We start from the raw sequence: 23,791 nt of genomic DNA on the forward strand, positions 1-23,791 counted from the left end.
GAGATTTTTATTGTGTAATATTTATAATCTCTAAACATAATATAGCCACATGCAATTTTGGGAGAGAATATCATCAGGGAGAAGACAGACCTTTTTCCTCATGATGGGGGAATTTAACCTTTTTGAAGCCTCAAGGTTTCCATTGGAGAAAAATTGCTGAAAGCACATTCGTACCTCAAGTAGGACACACTTCTAATTACTCCCTCTTCTTTATGACTCATCAAAAGATGCCCAGTAATTACAGGGAGAAGGGGCCCAGGTGGTGGGAGGAATTCAGCGTTGCCAACACACCCTGTGCTACCTGTGTCATGACTGAGCAGATAAATAATGCAGTCTACATGTATTTTCCAGCTAGTCATTCACAGAAACTTGAAATAGACACAAGATAAACCTAAGAGAAAAATGCAAATAATGCTCTGAAATACAGAGGAGACCTGAAAGCTAAGAGAAATAAGTTTTAAATGTTTGAAAACATATTATCTATTACCCAGACATATTTTTGAAGACAGTGTTCATTCTGGAGACTAGAAAGTCTTGAGAAAAGTTTAGAAAACAATTTAGAAAAATCGTATTTGAGTATTGTTTCATGCTCAGTGTTAAAATCATATCATGACCTGTTCCTTGAGAATTGGGGATCTACTGTTTTATGGTTAAATTTCTAAAAATTTAGATTTGCAAATGACTTATTATTCCCACCAATGGTTTGTTATGTTGACATAGTTTGACTTACATGTCAATACTCAGTCTTGTGATCATCATATTTATCTTGACTTTAGTTCTAGAACTTTACAAGAATTTGAAGTTACGGTGCCTGATTCCATCACTTCTTGGGTGGCAACTGCTTTTGTGATCAATGATGATTTGGGACTTGGACTAACAACGACCCCAGTGGAGGTAGAGTAATGAAGTGCTGCTTCTGAACCCAATGTCAGACCACCAGAGTGTAGATTAAGAAAAACGGTTTCTTAGGAGCACAGTTTAGCAATTCCTTGATTTTACCTCTTTTTTATGTTTAATTTGTTAGCAAATGAACTTACTAAATTGCTAAATATTCAAGACTCATAATAAGATTTGGGAAGTTTATTATTAACCAAATCTGACCACTTCCAAAGACCAGTAGAGACTTCTGTCTTTCCTTCTTTAAGGAGGAGCAAAACTTCTTAAGTCGTCCCCTGATATTTAATTCTTCTATATTTTTGGTCAAGTTATATCTTATATCACTCTCTAAACCAGTCACTGGAAAGAGGAATAGAATGACCATGGTTGACTTCACACCTTTGGCAGCAGAGATCTGTGAAGATCTCTCTTCATACCTTTGGCATCTCCTCAAACCTTCACAGCTCTCACCTCTGTAATACCTAAACACCCTTTTATAGAACAGATACTTTGTTTTGTGTCTAAACTATCCAAAATGAAGTGAGTTGTTAAAAATATCAACGTGATGCTCAAAAGGAGAGGCCCTAGTAATTAAAGAGATCAACATGATACTCAAAATGAGAGGCCCTCAAACTTATTTGGCATCCTGCCCCACTTTCTGAAAAAAATTATCGAGTCCTTTTCCTGGGAACTCTCCCTTCTTTAATTTAGCAAACAGAAAGTGGTGCCAGTTGTGCACAATGCTACTAAAACCTCATGGATTGGTTCAGCATCTCTCCCTCCACCAGGGGGCAGTATTCCCCCTTTGGGAAACACTAAATGAAATAAATCCCAAAGAGGAAAAAAAAAAAGGAAAGCTATAGGTATTAATATAATATGTAGGGATTGGAGCGATAGTACAGCAGGCGACCCGGGTTCGAATCCCAGCATCCCATATGGTCCCCCAAGCACCGCCAGGAGTAATTCCTGCGTGCAAAGCCAGGAGTAATCCCTAAACATCACGGGTGTGAACTAAAAAGGGACAAAAATCTCTATATCTCTGTCTCTATATATCTATATAATATGTATTGCAGTATGTGAGAGACCAGGCATAGCTGCACCAGGAGGCATAGTAACATTGCGTAACAGCTGCAGATGTAGCTGTGTGTGTTGTTCTGGTCACAGAAAAACCTTGAGTGATACTGCTGCCTGTGGTGATGTAAGTTCTAGAAACCTCGATTAACTCTTAGTGAGTTACAAACCAACCAAGCTAAAGTATTCTCTTGATTTACGAGCCCGATTAGTGAAAAATTCAATGTGTTTTGGAAATTTTTTGTATGTTAATCGGAATTGTGTTGCAAGCTCATTACAAGCTGGAATAATCTTCATGAATGTCCCCTAAAGGGATATTCAAGACTCACGAGAGACATGGGACAGTTCTTCCCTCTCCGAGACTGTCTTGAGTACTGCAGACCTTCACCTTGTTAAGTACCAGTTGCATCTTCTAATCCTTGTGGTATTTCCACAGATGTCTAGTTGGATCTTAGGAGAGAACTATGGCTCTTTTGGAGCATCACTCACCTAAACTAATTGAGGTTTATTCCTAGAGGCAGCAGAGAGGTTTGGCCCTTATAATGAGCACGTGCACATGTATGTATCTTTGTAGAAAGCTGCAATCAGAACCTCATTTGGATTTTCCATGGAAGTCCAAAATAAGGTCTTTCCTGGAGAGATAGTTCAGGATTAAGGCATTTGTTTTCCATCTTGCCAATGACTGTGGTTAAAATCCCTGGTACTACATATGGTCCCTGGAACACTGCCAGGAGTTAGTCCTGAGCACGGAGCCAGGAATAACCCCTGAGTACTCCTCAGTGTGGCCCCAACCCTCCCCAAAAACCCTCATGGTTAATAAAATAGGGGCACTGGATTTGACCCGTGACTCCCCCCGCATTTCTTACAGTGATCAGGGGTTCAGTGTTGCCAGGGATCGAACCCAGGGCCTTACACATGCAGGGATCATGTTGAACCAGGAGAGCTACATACCTGGCTTTGGCCAGTGGGTTTTATTTTGGTTTTTGGGCCCCAGCTGGCAATACTCAGGTGTTAACTCCTGGCCCAGCGTTTAGGAATTACTGTTGGCAGTACTTGAGGAACCATATGGGGTGCTAGGGATCAAACCCGAATCAGCCACATGCAAGACAAATGACTTACTCTGCTTTACTCTACTCTTGCTCTACCTGCTGTATTACTGCTCCAGACCCTGACCAGTGGTTTTTAAGACAAATGGAGTCAGTGTAGTTAGAGGAAAATGACTTGCTCTGGTCTCAGACCTTCTGGATCTCAGACATTCTGGTTTCTCCCCTTGCAGGCAATGTGCTCTTGTTCTAGTTAGGTTGATTTCTGAACTTCAGATTTCTTTTCTGTAAAATATGAGCATGCCACCTGCCGCATGGGGTTGTTATGCTTAAGTAAAATAATTTGTGTAAAGTGTTTGGTTTTCAGTAGACAATCAAATGTCATGATTACATTAAATAAGACAAATAAAATAAATTGGCCACAAATAAAATAAATTTGCCATCATTCATTCGGGGTAAGGTGCTATTTACTTTCAGTTGGTAAGAATTATTTTTTGAGGTGAAATTATCCACTTCAAAGGTTTTGTGAGTTATTTTTTTTCCAACTGCATACAAAATATGAAGGATGTTGACTTGAATAAAATATGTATTTTCTGTTCTTTCCAGCTACAAGCCTTCCAACCATTTTTTATCTTTCTGAATCTTCCCTACTCGGTTATCAGAGGTGAAGAATTTGCTTTGGAAGTAACCATATTCAATTATTTGAAAAATACAGCTGAGGTAATATATTCAAAGCTTTGTTCATCATTTTCACTTCAGAAAAGAAGGGAGAGACAGGCAAGGGTTGGTTGTGTGTTCTATGGGAACTGGGGTATCTTATCCCTTGATACCATGGGTATAGGAAGTCTGGAGAATGCTGCTTGAGACATTCTTCAGCCTGTAGGAATGAACATAGATATATATTGTCAGGATTTCTTTTGCTTATTAATATCTCATAGTTTTTTCAACCCATCTAAGCATTCTTTTCTCAATTTCGAACCCGGCTTCTCTACTTTAGCCATGAAGTTCCCTGGGATTTCTGATTCACATCTTTCTTTTCTTTCTCCTGGTTCTCCTCACAGCTGGAATGCATTGCTGTTTCTCATGGCTGTTTGGTGCCCTTTGCGTTGACATGAGAGTGTATATCTTTCGAGGCCTCGCTTAAAAACCGAATAACTTTTCCTGAGGCATCTCACACATGCTATTTGTTGCCTCCTTGTTTGTACATTTGCTTTGTTTTTTAGACGTTATATTTTGGGTCATGTGTCTTGTGCCTCTTGGCTTGGCACGTCCCTGGGAGGCCAAAATTAAGATCCCGTTCACGTGGTGCCAGAGTTGTGTTAATCCCATGGTTTATTCCCCCTTCCCAGGGAATACAGTGAACTTTATTGCATAAATGCTTTGTTCTCCTTAAGTATTTTCTCATTGTTTAGTCTTATCTTTTAGTCAAAGAGCAGAAGTTGTAATCAGGATAAAGAGCAACAAATCCAGAATCCAAAGACCTGTGTTCCGTGCCCAGCTCTGCGACGTAGCAGCAATTTACTTGTAGTTTTCTCATATGTAAAATGAAAATATTTAATATTCCCTACCAAAAATGTGTTGAGAAACAAGTGATAAAAAAGTGGGAAAACAGTTTACAAAATTCAAGGTCCAGAGAAATGCAAGTTTTTCCCTTTTTTTTTGTAAAAACATTTTATTTTGAACCTTTTATTGAGGAACTAGGATTTCCAAAACTGTTAATTCAAGTTTTCATAGATACACACTCCAACACACACCCATTACCAGAGAGCTGTTTCCCTTAGTAGGATTCCAAAGGCCCCTCCCAATTTTTCACTTCCATGAAAGCTCAGTTTCTTAGGTAGAAGAGAAATACTCTCTTTGATGAGACTGACAAATTAGACATTCGTTTCTGTTTTTGGACCATACTCCATGGTGCTCGGAGGCTATTCCCAGCTTTGTGCTTGAGGAGCACTTCTGGGAGTGCTGGGGGGACCATGTGGTGCTGGGGATGAAACTCAGGGTCTCCAGCATGCAAACACTGCACTCAATATTACGGTCCCAATTTTGATTTTTGTTTTTTTTTTAATAAAAATATTTTTTATCACCAAGCTTTCAGATCAATGAATCGTACTTTCCCTGGAATAATTTTGACAGGGCCTCTCAATGTAATAGCTTTCTATGCTATCTCAGAGTTTTCTAATAAGGCCAGTGTTCTTGGATGACATAGTTAAGTCAACTGGTGGGCAGTACCATGCTGAAAACTCTATTTTGGTATGTTCAGCCACTCAGAGATTTGGGATAATAAAGGATTTTGTGGTAGCGGGGGCTTGTTATTTTACTGTTACTAGAATTTAACATAGAAAATGACACTGAAGAATGGCCTTTAGGCAGTGGTGCAAAGCATGGGAAAGGATATGACCTGCTAATGCTTTCCTTGTCTCAGTTTCCCACTTTTATCTTTCTCTAACCTTGTTCAATACTTAAAATGATGATAAGAGTAGACTTGAACTGCTTTCACAGAACCACTTTGATAATTTTTTTCTTTCAGGTTAAGGTAACCATTGAGAAAAGTGACCAATTTGAAATTCTAATGACGTCCAATGAAGTCAATGCCACAAAACATGAGCAAATCATCCTGGTTCCCAGTGAGGATGGGAAAACTGCTTTTTTCCCTGTCAAGCCAACACAATTGGGGGAAATTCCTATCACTGTCACAGCTATCTCATCTGTTGCTTCTGATGCTATCACACGGAAGATTCTTGTGAAGGTAAAATCTGAAGTCTCCAATGAAAGGGAATGGAAGTGCACAATGACAACAGAAAGTGGTTTTTCTTGTGGTTAAATGTGTTGGCAATATTTCACAGATAACCTCCTCCACATCCCCTCTATTTATTTGGGGAGTCTTCCAAGCAGAGATCCAAAGACCAGGGACCACTCCCAGCAGTTCTGGGGTGTGGCCATGCTGTGTTGGGGATTGAACTCGGGGCCCAGCACCATAAAAAAGGAAGAAGAATGAAGAGACAACTCACTAGCCAGGGTTGCATACAAGGACTTAATTGTTTACTCAGTTGTATGTAAAGCCAGATAACAAAATGTTTTAGCAGTAATTGCCAATTTCATACTTTAAGTTTAGAGTATAAATACAAAGTCAGCGTTTTATAGCCAATTACATTTAAAAACTGCATTGTATTTCAAACCACGTTGCATATTAAGTTATATCAGATTGTGCATTTGGAGTTTTGGAATTTCTCAGTACAAACAGAAGAGATGTAGATTTTTTTTTTGTTTCTTTGCTTTTTGCACAGCGGTTACTCCTGGCTGAGCACTCAGGAATCACTCCTAGCAATGCTGGGGGACCATATGGGATGCTGAGAATTGAACCCGGTTGACCATGTGCAAGGCAAATGCCCTACCCACTGTACTATCACTCCAGCGCAAGATGTAGATTTTTTTAGAGAGAAAACATTATGCACAGGAATACTACTTAGTGTAGTGGGGAAGCTTGTAGGTTCTGGGGTGAGACAGCCTTGCATTCAAATCTCAGTTCTGTCAGGTATATCTTTGGGTCAGGTATTTAGTTTCTCTCTGGCTAATAACAGTACCACTTTTTTGTTTGTTTGATTTTTTTTTTTTTTATTGAATCACCATGAGAAAAGTTACAAAGCTTTCAGGTTTAAGTCTCACTCATACAATGATCAAATCCTTATATCTTCACCAGCGCACATGTTCCACCACCAAGAACCCCAATATACCTCCCATCCCACCGCACCCTCCCCCGACCTGTGTGGCTAATGATCTTCACTTTATTCTCTCTATGTACTTCGATTATATTCAATATTTCAACAGAAAACTCACTATTAGTATTTGAAATTCTCCCCCAACAATCAAACCTGCTGAAAAGGCATCATTTGATAATTTGTTTTCCATTGCTGGGAATGAAGACTATATGAGGTTGCACAGCCACGACAGCCGCAGTTTTGGACAGCGGCCGCACGGTTTTGGATTTCTGGTATTTTAGTAATTAAGTCGAGAGAAATTTCTGCCAGAAGTTGCGTCACTGCAAGCTTGTACCTCCGGTTAGTGGGCTCTATAAGATGGTGGTTGCCACGCAGTCACCACTGCCGCCGCCGCCACTGCAGAAAGGAAAGGCCAAGAGAGAAAAACCTTTCCCCTCCTGGGGCAGCATGGGGTCGCAGCTCAGTTCACAGTCAGAGGAATTTCTGTAAGAAGCTGCTGGGTGCTGAAAGTAGTTCGTAGGCCTCCGAGATCTTGGTCTTTTAGGAGCCGAGGAGCTGTTCTTGTGGGGCCGCTTCGGGTCTCGTCTGGGCGGAGAGCAATAACAGTATCACTTTAGAGAAGTTTCCCCATCCCATTTTCCTCATCTTTGTCACTGCTATCCTACAAAACAGATTTGAAGTAATAATGGAGCAAGGGCTGGGGCAATAGTACAGTGAGTAGGGCGTTTGCCTTGCCACCTGGGTCGGCCTAATTGAACCTGGGCCAACCCGGGTTCGATTCCCAGCATCCCATATGGTCCTCTGAGCACTGCCAGGGGTGATTCCTGAGTGCAGAGCCCGGAGTAACCCCTGTGCATTGCCAGGTGTGACCTAAAAAGAAAAAAAAATGGAGCAAGGATAGGTACTTCTCTAACTGTGAGCAAAGGCCAGACTCAGCAGATACTTAGCTTATTATCTGTGTATAGTTGTCTGTGCAGAGATGAGTGAGTGTACTCACTGTGTTCCCTATTTTCCCCCAGGCTGAAGGAATAGAAAAGTCATATTCACAGTCTGTTTTATTGGACTTGACTGACAGCCGTCTACAAGCCACCACGCAAACTTTGAGTTTCTCATTTCCTCCTAATACAGTGAATGGCAGTGAAAGAATTCAGATCACAGCAGTTGGTAAGAGGGGAATGTCTCGCCATCAACATCATTGCTGGGCCTTTGGGTGTGCTAATCTGTATTTAAAATTTATTTATAGATATATTTACTCACCTTAAAAATTGTGTGGGGCAATTTGAGGCTGAGGTGGGGCAAGGGGAGGCATGCAGTGTAGGGGCTCAAACCCAGTGTCTGGAGTGTGCAAACCATGTGCTCTCCCACCTGAGCTACATCCCTGACCATGTAGATGTGTGTGTGTGTATGTCTCTGTGTGTGTGTGTGTGTGTGTGTGTGTGTGTGTGTGTTACTCCTAAATGAGAAGAGATTGCAGGAAGTTCTCTTTTGTAACAACTGTTGCGCACCTTAGGAAGGATAGTAAGATGTGTTTCCTAGACCAGTTCTTTTCCATGCTTAATGTGAATTACCCAGAATCTTGGGCAAAGGAAAAGAATCGGAAACAGTTTATGGTTTAGTAGGTCCAAACCTGAGGCCCTGGAAGTCCCATGAGCTAATGCTCTGGGGGATTTAAAGCAAACTCTTTAAGCAACAAGATTTGACTACAGGGAGAGAACAGGAGCCTTCTGTGCTTTTTCTAGTCACCAATCTCTGGTAATCTTGTGCTTTTGAATCGTGTATCAAACAGCTGTAGCACATGGCTCACATGTGGTTGCACTTAACAAATAACTGAGGAAAGTATTTAAATTCATGACATCTAGTTTTGTTTTTGTTTTTGGGCCACACCCAGCTGTGCTCAGGGGTTACTCCTGGCTCTGCACTCAGGAATCATTCCTGGAAGTGTTCGAGGGGTCACATAGGGTGCTGGGGATCGAGCCCGGGTCATCTATGTGCAAGGCAAACACCCTCCCCACTCTACGGTCTCTCTGGCCCTTTGTTAATTCTTCAAGGTGTCAAAACTGAAGAGTGTTTCAGAGGTTTTTTTGAAATCTCACTTGCAGGAAAAATTCTTGTTACTGTGGTTTCAAACATTATATCCTTTATGTAGGATTTCATTCAGAGCCTTAGATACAGTTCTGAAAAAGAACTAAGGAAGATTCTGATCTCTCTTTTATTTGGTGGTGACGGCAGCAAGGGTAGGGGGGCTTGGGCACAACTGGTGATGTTCAGGGATTTGTGCTTAGGGGTCACTTCTGGAAGGCTTGGGGAACTACGTGGGGTCTTAGGGATTAAACCAAGGTCAACTGTGTGCAAGGCAAGGGCCTTACCCACTGTACTATCACTCCAGCCATGGAAACTCTTATCTTAAGACATCAGATGCAAGTACAAATGCTGCCTACTCATTTGAAGAAGTCTTTCTTTCTTTTTTGGATGTTGTAAGTGATTTTTTTGAATGGGGGGAGGGGTGTTTGGTCATACCTGGAAGTGCTCAGGGCTTATTCCTACTCTTGGCTCTGCTCTTATGGATCACTCCTGGCAGGTTCCTGTGACCAGAAGGGGTTCAGGGACCTCGAGGTGAGAAGCATGCAAGGCAAATGTCCTACCTGCTGTACTATTACTTCAACATCAGATCACAAGATTTGTACATTGTATGGTTCTAGTCAAAACTATAAAGAAGGATACCATTCTAGAACTCCACCTCAAATTTCTGATTTTTTATGTATTCTCTGAATTGTGGTATTGAAATGTATGCAAGGAAGTCTTTTAAGCATTATTTTACTTTTTAAAAATTATTTTATTTTATAAAGTAGTTCACAATATTTGATTACATTTAATATTCAAACACGAGTCCTACCACCATTACACCTTCCCACCACCATATTTTGGATGTTCCCAACCAGAACCCCAACTCCTGCCCCAAAGCAAAACTAAAATAATATATTTTGTATTGTTTGTTATGAAAAACCACGGAAAATGCTACAAAAAAGTTTCCTTAGAGGAAAGAGTGTGAAGATTGTTGTATTTCACCTAGGGACCATTATGCCCTTCTATAAGAGATCACTAACATGTTGTTAAAGGTTGGACCTGTGTGCATATATATATATATATGTATATATATACGTATATATATATGTAATAAAAAATATTTCCCTCTAAGATTGGTTGCCTCCTATTTTGAAACCCATCAAATGTAGTGTGGTACTCTCGGAGTATGGGTAGGATGTGTGGTATGGCCTGGCGCAGAGTCCACTGGCATGGTTATGGTGAGTGCCATGTTATGCTCTTTTCTGGGAGAGAAAGACATGCGACTCTGGAAGGTGGCTGATGAGGAGATTATCTGGTGCCGGCCAGAGGTGACTCAGGGTGTGACTGCTGAGTTGCTGGCGATAGGGGGATATGGGCAGAAGATCTCCCTTCCTGGTTCCATTGAACCCAGAGTTCTCAGTCACAAAGTCCTGCATACCTGGGTTTTCTGGGGATTCACTCATGGGTGAGGCTCAGCATGTGTATTTTACTTAATTTTCATTACTAACTTTGAAGGGTATTCATATTTCTTTTTGATTCTAAAATTCATTGAAATACTCATACTTGTTATTTCTGCTTTGCTGTTGCAAACTATAGCACATTGAACAGCACTGCCCTTAAAAATCCAGGTCTTAGGCTGGAGAGATGGTCCAGGGTTAACCCGGGCACTTGATTGGCCCAGGATTAGCCCCAGTTCTAGTCCCAATATGTCTTGAGGTTCCCTGAGCCTTGCCAGGAGTAATCCTTATGCTCAGAGTCAGGAGGAAGCTCCCAGCACCACTGGGTATGGCTCAGAACTAAACAAAAAAATTACTTCTGAGTGTAGTCTGTTATTTATGGTGGAAAACTGTATTAGTAAGATATTTCTTTATACAAATGATAGTTACCTTCTTACATTATATTTTATGTTTTTAAATTTTTATTTAACTTTTTTTTTTTTTTTTTGCTTTTTGGGTCACACCCGGCAATGCTCAGCGGTTACTCCTGGCTTTGCACTCAGGAATCACTCCTGGCGGTGCTCAGGGGACCATGTGGGATGCTGGGAATTGAACCTGGGTCGGTCACGTGCAAGGCAAATGCCCTACTGGCTGTGCTATTGCTCCAGCCCCCTGTTTATTTAACTTTTAAGACTCAGATAACCTTGTATTTTTTAAAGAGTGAGTTTTTAAATTATTTTTTTGGTTTAGTTTATATGATATCTTTAAGCTAAAAGATTACTTCATTTCTTAATCTACAAGTTTGATATCATTGTTTTATCACTTATCTATTCTTCCAAAAGCTTAATGTAAAGTTTCTACTGTGTTCTAGGCAGTGGAATAATCAGTTACTTCATTGTCAGTTGCCTCTGTGCGCTGGAAGTTTCTTTGCTACCAACGAGATTAGTTAGTGAATATTCACAGGGTGTTTTGAATGTCTTTTGCTTTCAGGAGATATTCTTGGTTCTTCTATCAATGGATTAGACTCACTAATTCGTATGCCCTATGGCTGTGGTGAACAGAACATGATAAATTTTGCTCCAAATATATATGTCCTGGATTATATGACTAAAAGGAGACAACTGTCAGAAAATTTAAAAGAAAAAGCCCTTTCATATATGAGACAAGGTAAGATTTCATATACTTTCAGATTTTAAATACTTTTTTTCCTTTTTGTCTTCACTAAATTTTGGGTTTTTTGGGGGGGAGGGGACAGGATGTTGTTAAATGTATGCTGATGAAAGCAATGGGAAGATGTCACCATGCACCTCTCAGTGAATTGTTTATTAATAGCTGCTAAGGTGTTTGGGAGTTAGTAGCAATATAAGGGGTTAATTTCTGGAAGGGCTTGCGTTTTATTAAGGAACCTGAAATTGCAAAAACTCTTTTGAAAAACTAAAGGAAGGAACATTCATTTCTTTATTACACACTTATAGCATTGCTTTCGGTTGCCAGGCTTGGCCTGATGCTGAGGAAACAAGTCTGTCAGGTTCGTCTCCTCATGGGGATGTGCTCGGAGATGAGGAGACCTTCTCAGCACCCGTGACGCATCAAACGGATGGGGCTAGGAGAGACTTGTGGGGAGGAGAAGGAGCAGGAGGCTTACTGGTCTCTCAGGAGACACCACGAGAGGGATGCTTCCACCTAGACTGCTCAAGTGGCAGATAATGTTTACAGATACCAGATGTGTTGTATTTGCCATTTGCCAAAAATAACGGTTTACATTCCTTCTGTGCTGGTGTGTTGCACTGATGGTCTAAGTACTTTACGCCTACTATATCATTTAACATGGGAGATTCATTACTGCTGTTACTTTACTATTTCTACTTTTGTTTTTGAGACACACCCGGTGGTGTCAGCACCACTGAGAGTGGCTTTGGTGGCCCCTGAGAGCCAGTGTCTGAGCACCTGCAGACCTGCAGCCTGTGCCAGTGAAGCTTCGTGGGTTGCGACCCATATTAAAGAAAATAATAATAAAAATATTACATTTGTATCCTAGATACTTTGCTCTGGGTCTAAACAAATGGCCATTTCAAATTCAATGTCTTTTGTTTTATTCTAAATGGGCCAGTGCTAGCCTATCGCTTGCCAAACAGTAGGTTTTCAAGGCAGCTCTCTGGGCCACTCCATCACCTCATCCTGGAGCCTTTCTCACATGTGCAGCCTGCTGGGAGGGCTGAGGGCCAGAGGGCAGGAAAAGCATCCAAATGCAAATCATTTCCAAGACCTCATCAGAATGAGAGTTGCCTGGCCACAGGGAGAAGGCCGAGGCCACCTCGAGAGAGACCAAGCCGTGGACCCATTTCCAGCCACGGAGGCCTCTAAATCCTGCCTCTGCTTTGACTGGCGCCCCCAAGACAACCTGAATACCTACTTCAGTTGGGCTTGGTGAAGATTAAGCAGGATATCTTGTCACAACGTTTTTGGGTTGTTGGACCACCCCAGTAGTACTCAGGGCTTACTTTTTGGGCTCTGCTTTCAGGATCACTTCTGGTGGTGCTCAGGGACTATATGGGGTGCCAGGGAACAAACCCAGGTCAGCTTTGTGCGAGGTAGTTGCCTTACTGGCTATACCATTGCTCTGGCCTCATTTTATTTCTTTAAAGACCTTGTAGTAGTTGCCCGATACCATTCAAATCTAGTATGGTTGTTTGCATAGAAGTAGGGTTGGCTGCACCTAAGTAGAGAGTGGGGGTCTGACGTCAGCAAGTTAGTCATGCACACTCTTTCTCTGAAAACCAGATGCATGCCTGCCCCCTCCGCCCTGGGTCTACTACTGGTTCACTTCAACACACATGCTGCTCGTCAGGCCTCCCCCAGAGCTGCCTCAGAGTCTCTGCTTCTGTGCTTGTCTCCTGCAGCACAGCAGCCACATACTCTAAAGGGGACCTTTGGAAGACGTTCAAATCGTCTTTTCTTACTTCCTTCCTTCCCTCCCTCCCTCCCTCCCTCCTTCCCTCCCTCCCTCCCTCCCTCCTTCCCTCCCTCCCTCCCTCCCTCCCTCCCTCCCTCCCTCCCTCCCTCCCTCCCTTCCTTCCTTCCTTCCTTCCTTCCTTCCTTCATTCCTTCCTTCCTTCCTTCCTTCCTTCCTTCCTTCCTTCCTTCCTTCCTTCCTTCCTTCCTTCCTTCCTTCTTTCCTTCCTTCCTTCCTTCCTTCCTTCCTTCCTTCCTTCCTTCCTTCCTTCCTTCCTTCCTTCCTTCCTTCCTTCCTTCCTTCCTTCCATATGGGAATGGTATCCAGGGCCTCACACAATGTTCTACCATTGAACCACATTCCTTTTTACACTATTTTATTTTCCATCACACTTTAGATTATTTAAAATAATCTGCTACTTATCCATCTATTTATTTATCCATTTATTGCACTAGATGATAGCTCCTACAGTGGTCATGTTTGAGCTCTTCTTATGTAGGCATATAAGTAGATGCAGAATGGACGAATGAATGACGCTATGAAATTCTATTATTTTCAGGCCCATCATCTAACTGTTGTTACTGAATCTAGAATATCTTTCAAGTCCTTCTACAATGCAGTGGCAATTTGTAAAAGTTCTAGTTGTCCATGGAATATTCTCATTGCTGAGAAATGTGACTAGTGGGGACCGGTGAAGAGGATGATAGAAGTCAGCACTGTGGAGCTACTCAAAACATGTCATTTACACGCACACACTTATATATACACTGAAATAAGTTGTATTTCAAAGTAGCAGACAAAACTCCTTGGTGTAATGATTTTTATTATGAATTAGTGTCTCATTTTATTTTATTATATTTTTAAATTTTTTATTAGTGAATCATTGTGAGGTACAGTTACAAACTTATGAACTTTCGTGTTTGCATTTCAGCCATACAGTGATCATTTTAGAGACTCTTCATTCACCATCACAATTTGTCAAAGTCCTTTAAATATACCATAGTTGTTTTTATTTTTTACAAAATTAAAGTGTCTTTCTCATGAGTCATGATTATATTATTTAAATGTCATTTAGGAATGGTGCACTGTTTTACTTAAATCATGCTTGGCCCAGAAATCCTAACCCATTATTTTTATTTATTTTTTTCTCAAAACAACAGTTACAGTGAATGAAGTGTCTTTTACTGTCAGAAAGAAAATAGAACCATAAAATGAAAACTGTTTTTGATAAGAACTGGAAATCTTGAATCCGTTAATTGGTACTTAAAACTCTTCTTAAGAGTTTTAACTATTTGGGGGCTGGAGTGATAGCATAGCGGGTAGGGCATTTGCCTTGCACGTGGCCGACCCGGGTTCAAATCCCAGCATCCCATATGGTCCCCTGAGCACTGCCAGGAGTAATTCCTGAGTGCAGAACCAGGAGTAACCCCTGTGCATCACCAGATGTGACCCCAAAAAACAAAAACAAAAAAAAGAGTTTTAACTATTTAAGTTATAAATATTTAACTATTTAAGCCATAGTGCCTGCACCTCAAATTTTCTGTAAGACTCATAGCAAGCCTGCTTGAAAACATATTCTATTTTCTGTATTGAAACAAAAAAAGGGTCACTTGCTTTTCAAGCCCATGTTCCTCCTTGGATATATATCTCACTTGCTTGCCTCTTGCCTGTTTCTACTCCAGAGAAGCCTGTGTTGTCTCTTGTGTATATTCTCAATTTCCGTCCACTCACATCTTTCTAAGTTTCAGTAAAAACTCTTGCTACACACACACACACACACACACACACACACACACACACACACACACACACACACACGAGTGCGCAAATAAAAACAGAAAAAAATAGGTTTTAGAATTCTGCATTTGTTCATCACAAAATGACTTAAAGCAATCGTGAAGCTGTTAAATGAAAGTGAATCAGGTAAAATTCTCACTTTCTATATGATGCTACAGAGTTACTCTCTGTAGCATCATATAGAAAGTGAGAATGGTTACTTTTAGTACAGAGAATATTTATTTATTTATTTATTATTATTATTTTTTTGCTTTTTGGGTCACACCCAGCGATGCTTAGGGGTTACTCCTGGCTTTGCACTCAGGAATTACTCCTGGCGGTGCTTGGGGGACCATACGGTATGCTGGGGATCGAACCCAGGTCGGCCACGTGCAAGGCAAACGCCCTACCTGCTGTGCTATCGCTCCGGCCCCGAGAATATTTATTTATTTTTTTATCAAAAAATAAACAAAAAGCCAAAGGAGCTGATTTTCTCTCTTTTGTGCAGCTCTGACACAAGGTAAACTAAGTCAAATCATGCTTAGGACATTTCTTTTAAGAGTCTCATGTCTTGCCCTGCTCACTGAGCTAGCTGGGCACCTTAGAACATTGCTTTTAAATGTGTGTGAGAGAGGCTGGAGCAATAGCACAGCGAGTAGGGCATTTGCCTTGCACGCAGCTGACCTGGCTTCGAATCTCAGCATCCCATGTGGTCTCCAAGCACCGCCAGGAGTAATTCCTGAGTGCATGAACCAGGAGTAACCCCTGTGCATCGCCAGGTCTGACCCAAAAAGCCAAAAAATAAAAAAAGTGTGTTAGACTTTTTACAAAGATGCCACCGAAAGCTAAGAAGAAATTCCCAGCCCCTCCCAAAGTTGAAGACAATATCAAAACTTTGGAGGCTAAGAAGACAGTGCTGAAAAGCATCCGTTGGCACAAAAAGCTGATCCACACATCACTCACCTTCGGAAGACCCAAAGCACTTCGACTGAGAAGGCAGCCCAAATATCCTTGGAAGAGCGCCAAGGAGAAACACGCTTGACCCTTATTCCATCATCAGGTCCCCTCTGACCACTGAGTCAGCCTCAAAGAAGGTAGAAAATAACAACACACTTGTGTTCATTGTGGATGTCAAAGCCAACAAGCACCAGATTAAGCAAGCCGTGAAGAAGCTCTATGACATTGACATGGCCAAGGCCAACATCCTGATTAGGCCTGATGGAGAGAAAAAGGCGTATGTTGGGCTGGCTCCTGATTCTGATGCCTTGGATATTGCCAACAAAATTGGGATCATCTAAACAGTCCAGCTGGCTAATCCTAAATACATTTTTTTCATCATATTAATGAAAAATGTGTTAGGAAGAGTCCTTTAATCTTTGTTATGATAAAAATAAAATACCTCAAATGTCTGGCTCTTCTAAAAAAATGCACAGCCCAGTAAGTATAGATCTTATCTCACCCTTGGAAAAAAATGGTGCTGTGTAGACAAATGGATAGAACTGAAATGATTATGCTAAGGGAAATAAATGAGGAAGTTAAAGACAATTTCTGATGGTTTCACTCAGACATGGAACATAAATAACCAGAGTAAATAAACTGATATTTACTCAGATTGAATACTGACAATATTGAACTGCTCAGCTAGATGAAAACTAGGGTGGCTACCAGAGGTGAGGTGGGCTGAGAAGGGAGTGGCATGGGCGAAGGGTTGGTGAAAGGAAGGACCTTCACAGAAGGTGTGGGGGGTCAGACATGTGGCGGTATAACTGTACCGCTGACATTCTATAATACTCTAAAACTCATGAGGTAGGGTGTGTGTCTTGAACATAGCCTTCCCCAGTTCAATCCCTTGCACCACATATGGTCCCTTGAGCTACACCAAAAATGATCCCTGAGTCCAGAGCCAGGAATAAGTCATGAAGCACCACTAGGTGTGGTACAGAAAAAAAAAAAGTTGTTGTAAACTCATGATAAATTTATAAAAAAGGAAAGCCCAAGTTCATGTCTTAGGGTCATATGTTAGCCTTTTGACAACTCTATTTTAAAAATATGACTTAATTCTAATTTTTACTATTTCATTCTAAGTCATTTGCTATTCTTCAGGCTATTAACTTACAGACATTCTTATTTCCTCATAAACCTTTGGAGCAAACTTGGGTGTTTTTTTTTTTATTTTCTCACTTATCTTGATGAAAAGTTTCCAATTTAGGTGATGACATTGGAACAGAGATTGTTGAATTGTTGTATCAATCATAAACATCACAGCCAAATTGCCAATGTCCTTTTCCACTGATGGAATGATGGGTTTACCATGAGCGAAGGGGTCTCGGATGCACATGGGGAGTTTAAGATAAGGAAGGAAATCTCACTGGAGACCCTCCACTAGGAAAGTCATGCAAGTTCCTCCTTCTAGATTCTGCGTCTGTCTTGTCATGGGAGCAGACCTGCACATTCGGATTCTCAGCGGTATCTAAACCAACTCAAGAAATGTCCCAGGAAATGTCCTCCACAGCTGGAGATAGCTGAGTCCTCCCCCTCCGCTGGGCGGCTGCCTTGGTGGAGGGATGGTGTAGGTTGTTGTTATTAATGGGGATCGCTGGAGGTCAGCCACCTGAGGGGTCATCTCCACTGCACTGATTTCATCTTTGTGATCTCATCTCCACGACTGGTTTTACAATAACTCATACTTGGAACTGCAGTTGTTGATATGGTTCCAGGCCTGCAGGCACATGATTTTCTCCTTTAGCTGTGTCCCCATCCTTCAGAAGTTTCTTTCAAAATGACGGGGGCTTGAACTTCCATTGCCCTTTTTTGCCTTCTCTTCCTTTTCCTTCCTTGCTTTGCCTTGCTTGTGCTTCCCTGTCCTCCATTCCCTGCCCTCCCCTGCCCTCCCTTCCCCTCCCCTACTCCTACCTCCTCCGTCCCCTCTCTTCCCTGCCCTTTCCTTCCTAGGCTTTCTCCTTATCGCCATTCCTCTCTCCTCCCTTCCTTCTTGCCCATTTTCCTATTTTCTTTTTCTTTTACTGTTCTTTCTCTTCTCTTTCTTTTTCTTTTAGATTGAGTTAACAGTTAAACTCTTTGCTGGTAGACTTGGTTCTGATTTGGGAGCTGAGGAATAATGGCTTGGATTCTTTCGTCAATTTTACTTTGAGAACATTGGAAAATTAATCTGTTCTCCAGCGACCCTTAACCAGCTCTAGAAAAGAAAAAGATTATATGTTTCATTTCCCAAGATTTTATATACAAAGTGAGCTAAGGTTATGCTAATATTGTCTATTTTTCTAATTTTTTTGAGTATATAGAACATTAGCATGCATTCTAAACACAAAAGTCCTTTAAAATTTATATCCCTTTTGTCTATTCCTGTGGATATATCCACTTCCTTTATTGGTTTCTACAATCTCTGCAGAAATTAGCAGATGTTTTCTCATTTTCTTTTTATACAAAAGGTAATATACTATATACTATGTCGCCTAATGTATTTGCTCTTAGCTTTTTCTTTCGTTTTTTTTTTGGGTCACACCTGGTGATGCACAGGGGTTACTCCTGGCTCTGCACTCAGGAATTACTCCTGGTGGTGCTTGAGGGACCATATGGGATGCTGGGAATAGAAACCGGGTTGGCCATGTGCAAGGCAAATGCCCTACCTGCTGTGCTATCACTCCAGTCCCTTCTTTTCTTTTCTTTTTTTTTTGTTGCATACTATATAATACAGCATATATGCTAGTTTCCCATCAATTCAGGGAGAGATTCCTCACTTTGTTTTTTCAATTGCATGTATTCCATTGTCTCTATATGCCACATTTAATTCATCAATCTTCAAATGGTGAAGATTGATGAATTAAATCTCTGGATGTGGATATATTTATCATATATGCATATATGATATATATGTATATATAAAAGTAGTAAGTAAGCCCTATGCTCAGGGCTTATTCCTGGCACTGTTGCTTAAGGGTCATTCCCAGCAGTGTTTGAAGATGACATATGGTGTTGGGGATTGAACTGAACCTTAGTTAGTCACATGCAAGACAAATGCCTTGTTCTCTTACTGTCTCTCTGTTCCCAAATTTTCAGTACTTAAAAATTTTTTTAATAATACAAAATGGTTAATCTTCTGCATATGTAAAATTGTACTGTTGATGAAGCTGCTTCAGCCTAAAAACTGTGTAATTTTTGCATTTACCAAATTCTGACTTTCAGCCTTATCATCATTTCTAAATCTCCAAAGGGGCTAATAACTGCATCTTATGACAAGATTGTTGTGAAATGACCTGGGCTAGTAGCTGAAAAGGACAACTGTTGTCACTCAGTCCTTGTTGGATAAAGGTTGACAGTTTAGACGGACTGTTCAAGTTTTAAATGTAAAGATTGTAATCAAGCATCTCATTCTTCAAAGGAAGCAAAGTCTGTCTGCATGTTTATATTTCTTTTTCAGCAGATTTTAGAGATCTCTACAAAATAGTTATATTTCAGGTTTAGTTGCTTAGATGGGCTGGAGCGATAGCCCAGCGGGTAGGGCATTTGTCTTGCACGTGACTGACCCGGGTTCAATTCCTCTGTCCCTTTTGGAGAGCCCGGGAAGCTACTGAGAGTATCTCGCCCTCATGGCATAGCCTGGCAAGCTACCCGTGGCATATTCGATATGTTAAAAACAGTTAACTACAAGTCTCACAATGGAGATGTTACCGGTGCCCACTTGAGCAAATCGATGAGCAACGGGATGACAGTGACAGTGACAGTTGCTTAGATCTGGGTGGAAAGACTAAAAAAAAATTGGAAATTGGCAAGAATAGAATAACCAATTTAAAATCATTAATGCTCATGTTTTATTAGTCAAAGGTAATTATAGTTGTTGATGCTTCTAAAATGGCATTCATTGCATAGAACTTAAAATAAAAATAATTACCAGTTCTTTATATACACAACATGGTTTACAAAGTTGTTTGTAATAGGGTTTCAGGCATACAGTCTTCCCCCCTCCAATTCCTCAACCCCAGGACCCCATCCCTCCACACTGACTCTAGGTTCCCTCCCACCCCCTATCCTGACCCCTCGACAGGTACTTTTTAAGGTTTAATTATCCTAGTTTGGGTCTATAGGAATACCTCACGCCTATACCATACAACGGTTCAAGGCCCCTGCCCCCCTTTCCCTATGTTATTTCCGGGCCTTCTCTTATTGTGTCCCCCGTCCCTCTTCCATTTCTCTCTTTCCTTGGCATTTTTACAAATATCTGCTGTTTCTGGAGTTTATTGAATTGAACTCAACTTATTACAGTGTAATGGTTGACGGTCTCTTTTGGCCAAGCCGAGGATTCAGATTGGCCCCTGCTTGTGCTGTAGGGATATCTGGTACAGATTCTTGGTTATCCGAGGATCAGTGATAATGCCTTGAGTACACTGCATTTTATTCCTGATTGTGTGTTCTAAAATATACTTTATGTCACTGTCACTGTCATCCCATTGCTCATCCATTTGTTTGAGTGGGCATCAGTAACGTCTCTCATTGTGAGACTTATTGTTACTGTTTTTGACACTTTATGAAAAATAATAATTTTGGGGTGTCTCCCAAGCAGTGATTAAGGGGGTCAGGGACTATTCCTGGTGACACTCAGGTAACAGAACCACCATTGTGGGGGCCACCAGGGCCATAGCTGGTGGTGCTCGGGGAACCATACAGTGTCAGAATTTAAACTGACTTCTCGTGCTTGCAAGACATGTGCTCCTGGCTGCTGAACTGTCTTCCTATCCTGAGCCTGAATGATCAATTACTGCTATTTTATATTCACCTTTACCAAATTAGTTTGTTGCTTGGTACACCTCTTAGCATTTAGCCTATGATTTCTCAGTCACTGGACTGCATGCATTACTCTGTAAATATGAAACAGCTGCTCTCGTTTATAACTATTTATTTGTAACCACTTGTTTGCAAATATGAAACATCTGCTTTATTCTAGTAGATAGCAGATTCATGAGCCTTAACCTCCCCTCCTCAATGATTTTTTAAATCGAGACTTTATTACCACATTCAGTTCTTTTTGCAGTGAGAACTTGGAATCAATGGGGTAGGCAGAAGGACTGATCTTTTGCTTTTCCCTCGGCTGAATGTTTTCACCTTGGCTGAAATGATTTAGTCATGGCCCCTGTGTAGCTGTCCTGGTCGTTGTCCTTTTTGCTACTCCCCCAAATGCCCTGTTGCTGGCCTGAAAATAGAAAGTAACTTTCTTTACTTTTTGCTGTAGCCTTAAAATATAATCATGATATTATAAATGGTATTTTTCTTAGGTAGTAAACAGTTTTAGGCCTTGAAAACTTGGTGGAAAACTGTATCACTGTATCACTGTATCACTATCATCCCCTTGCTCATCTATTTGCTGGAGCGGGCACTAGTAACCTCTCCTTTGTGAGACTTGTTACTGTTTTTGTCATATTGAATACACCACAGGTAGCTTGCCAGGCTCTGCCATGCGGGCAGGATACTCTCAGTAGCTTGCCAGGCTCTCAGAGAGGGATGGAGGAATCGAACCTGGGTCTACCGCATGCAAGGCAAATGCCCTACCCGCTATGCTACCGCTCCAGCCTACAGGGTTTAATAAAATGCTGCCTTAACTTGCTTGTTTTGGGGAATGGTTGGGATTGTTGCCAGTGTTAAAGTTTTCCTATCTATGGGCTTGATTGTTTTTTTAAATTTGGGAATATCACAATTTTCTTTTTACTTTTTTATCTATTTATAGTCATGGTGAAATTACAAAGTTATTCATGATTAGGTTTCAGTCATACAATATTTTTTAAGTTTTTATTTTATTGAATCACCATGAAAAAAATTACAAAGCTTTCAGATTTAAGTCTCAGTCATATGCTGATTAAACCCCCATCCCTTCACCAGTACACATGTTCCACCACCAACAACCCCAATATACCCCCCTCCCACCCACCCCCACTAAGTAGCTAATGATCTTCACTTTATTCTCCCCATACTTTGAATACATTCAATATTTCAATAGAGAACTCACTATTATTATTTGGAATTTTCCCCCAACAATCAGGCCTGCTGAAAAGGCATCATTTAATAATTTCTTTTCATTGCTGAGAGTGAAGACTCTGAGTTCGGGCGGCTGCGACAGTGGCCGCTCGGTTTTGGGTTTCTGATATTTTAGCTCAGTTCACAGTCTAGATACATTTCTGCAAGAAACTGCTCTGGGTGCCAAAATGGGTTAGAAGACCTCTCGATCATAGTCTTTAGGAGCAGAGGGTCCATTTCTCGGGCCGCATCTCTGGATCTTATCTGGGTGGAAGGCGTGCCGGTCTCAGTCATACAATTTTAATACCAGTGCTCCCTTCATCATACCCCAGCTACTTCATTTGACTCCCTCCCACCACTCTGCTTCTATGAGAGGTTCTTAAGTAAGTAAGTAAGTAAATAAATATATATATATACATATATGTAATATACGTGTATATATATATAAGTTTTTGCATTGTGGCTTATAATAGAGTTGCTGATAGGGTTTCATACACAACACTTTACCACTTTGCAGCAGCACCGCCTCCTCCCGCTTGAACACTTCCCTGCACCATAGATATTGCCCCCTCCCTGTCCTATCTGCCAGTCCCCTCACATGGCATGTTTCTTACTGACAACCAGTTCTCATGTTTTTTAAATTTTTATGAATATCACAGCTCTCAGTGTATATTTTCTGCTTGAAAATCCCTGGTGCTTTGTATCTCCCACAATACCAAATGTATAAAGTATTCAAGTGAGTTGCTGATTTAGTGTCTTCATTCCTATTTTCTTCCATGTTTTCCTCCACATGCAGTTAGGATTAGAAACTTTCATTTATTATAAATCGATTATATCGACTATCCATTTTGCTGTCTACAGGTTACCAGAGAGAGCTTCTTTACCAGAGGGATGATGGCTCTTTCAGTGCTTTTGGAAATGAAGATAAATCTGGAAGCACTTGGTAAGTATTTTTGTGACTAGATCGAGTCTCCAGAACAGGCTCTCTCTATCTAATGCAGCTTTGCCTCCTGAAACTGACACTTTGTATAATCATAGAGGCTGCTTTTTCTCCCTAATCTGATTTCAAAAACTCAAACGAATGAAATGTTTTTGTGCAGAAATTATTTCAGAACCCTTTTTTTGTTGTTGTTGATGTTGTTTTTGGTGGGTAAAGCAGAAATGTTTATAATGATGGTACAGTGGGCAAAAAAAATTTCAGTTAGAAATTGGGTGATTGTGTTGTAGTTCTTAATTTAATATGACACAATCAACACAAATTTATTATTAATACAGTCAATATAGTTTCTTTAAGGTTTTTTTTTTTTTGTGTGTGTGTGTGTGTGTGAGAGAGAGAGAGAGAGAGATTGAGAAACAGTGATACAGTGATGGGCTTGAGTAATGAGTACCTAGTTCTCTCCAGCCTGTGGAATCTCAGTGGTTGTTTTTTGGATTATTACTCTCACTTGCATTATCTTTTTTTTTTCTTTTTGGGGTCACACATGGCGATGCACAGGCACTCAGGAATCACTCCTGGCAGTGCTCGGGGGACCATATGGAATGCTGGGAATAGAACCTGGGTCAGCTGCATGCAAGGCAAATGCCCTACCTGCTGTGCTATGGCTCCAGCCCTTGCATTATCTTTAATGGTGAAATTCACTGAAAAAAAAAAAGATTGATTTACTCATCACATGAGTTGGACCAAGCTTGCTGTGGTGATAGCCGCCTAATCTCAGTGGTCGAAGGGTTTTTCTTACTCTGCATTTTCATGACTCAGCACAGCCTCTACAGTTCATGCGTCATCCACCACCACCTCATCAGCTCACAGGAGGTCCAGGCTTTTCCAGAGAGGGT

General features: G+C 41.0%; 1 protein-coding gene and 1 pseudogene across 1 annotated transcript in view; both read left to right on the plus strand.

Annotated features, from left to right (window-relative positions):
- CD109 (CD109 molecule) overlaps positions 1–23,791 on the plus strand; it is a 161,596-nt gene that overhangs the window by 112,693 nt on the left and 25,112 nt on the right. Inside the window, exons 19-24 of the mRNA XM_055135354.1 lie at positions 777–894; positions 3,597–3,710; positions 5,518–5,736; positions 7,726–7,870; positions 11,197–11,373; positions 22,820–22,901. Of these exons, the coding sequence (XP_054991329.1) occupies positions 777–894; positions 3,597–3,710; positions 5,518–5,736; positions 7,726–7,870; positions 11,197–11,373; positions 22,820–22,901 (855 nt within the window). The remainder of the gene's footprint in view (positions 1–776; positions 895–3,596; positions 3,711–5,517; positions 5,737–7,725; positions 7,871–11,196; positions 11,374–22,819; positions 22,902–23,791) is intronic.
- Positions 15,720–16,233, plus strand: LOC105942856 (60S ribosomal protein L23a-like; annotated as a pseudogene).

The sequence above is a fragment of the Sorex araneus genome, chromosome 4, assembly GCF_027595985.1.
Source record: "Sorex araneus isolate mSorAra2 chromosome 4, mSorAra2.pri, whole genome shotgun sequence".
Classification (NCBI taxonomy): Eukaryota; Metazoa; Chordata; class Mammalia; order Eulipotyphla; family Soricidae; genus Sorex; species Sorex araneus.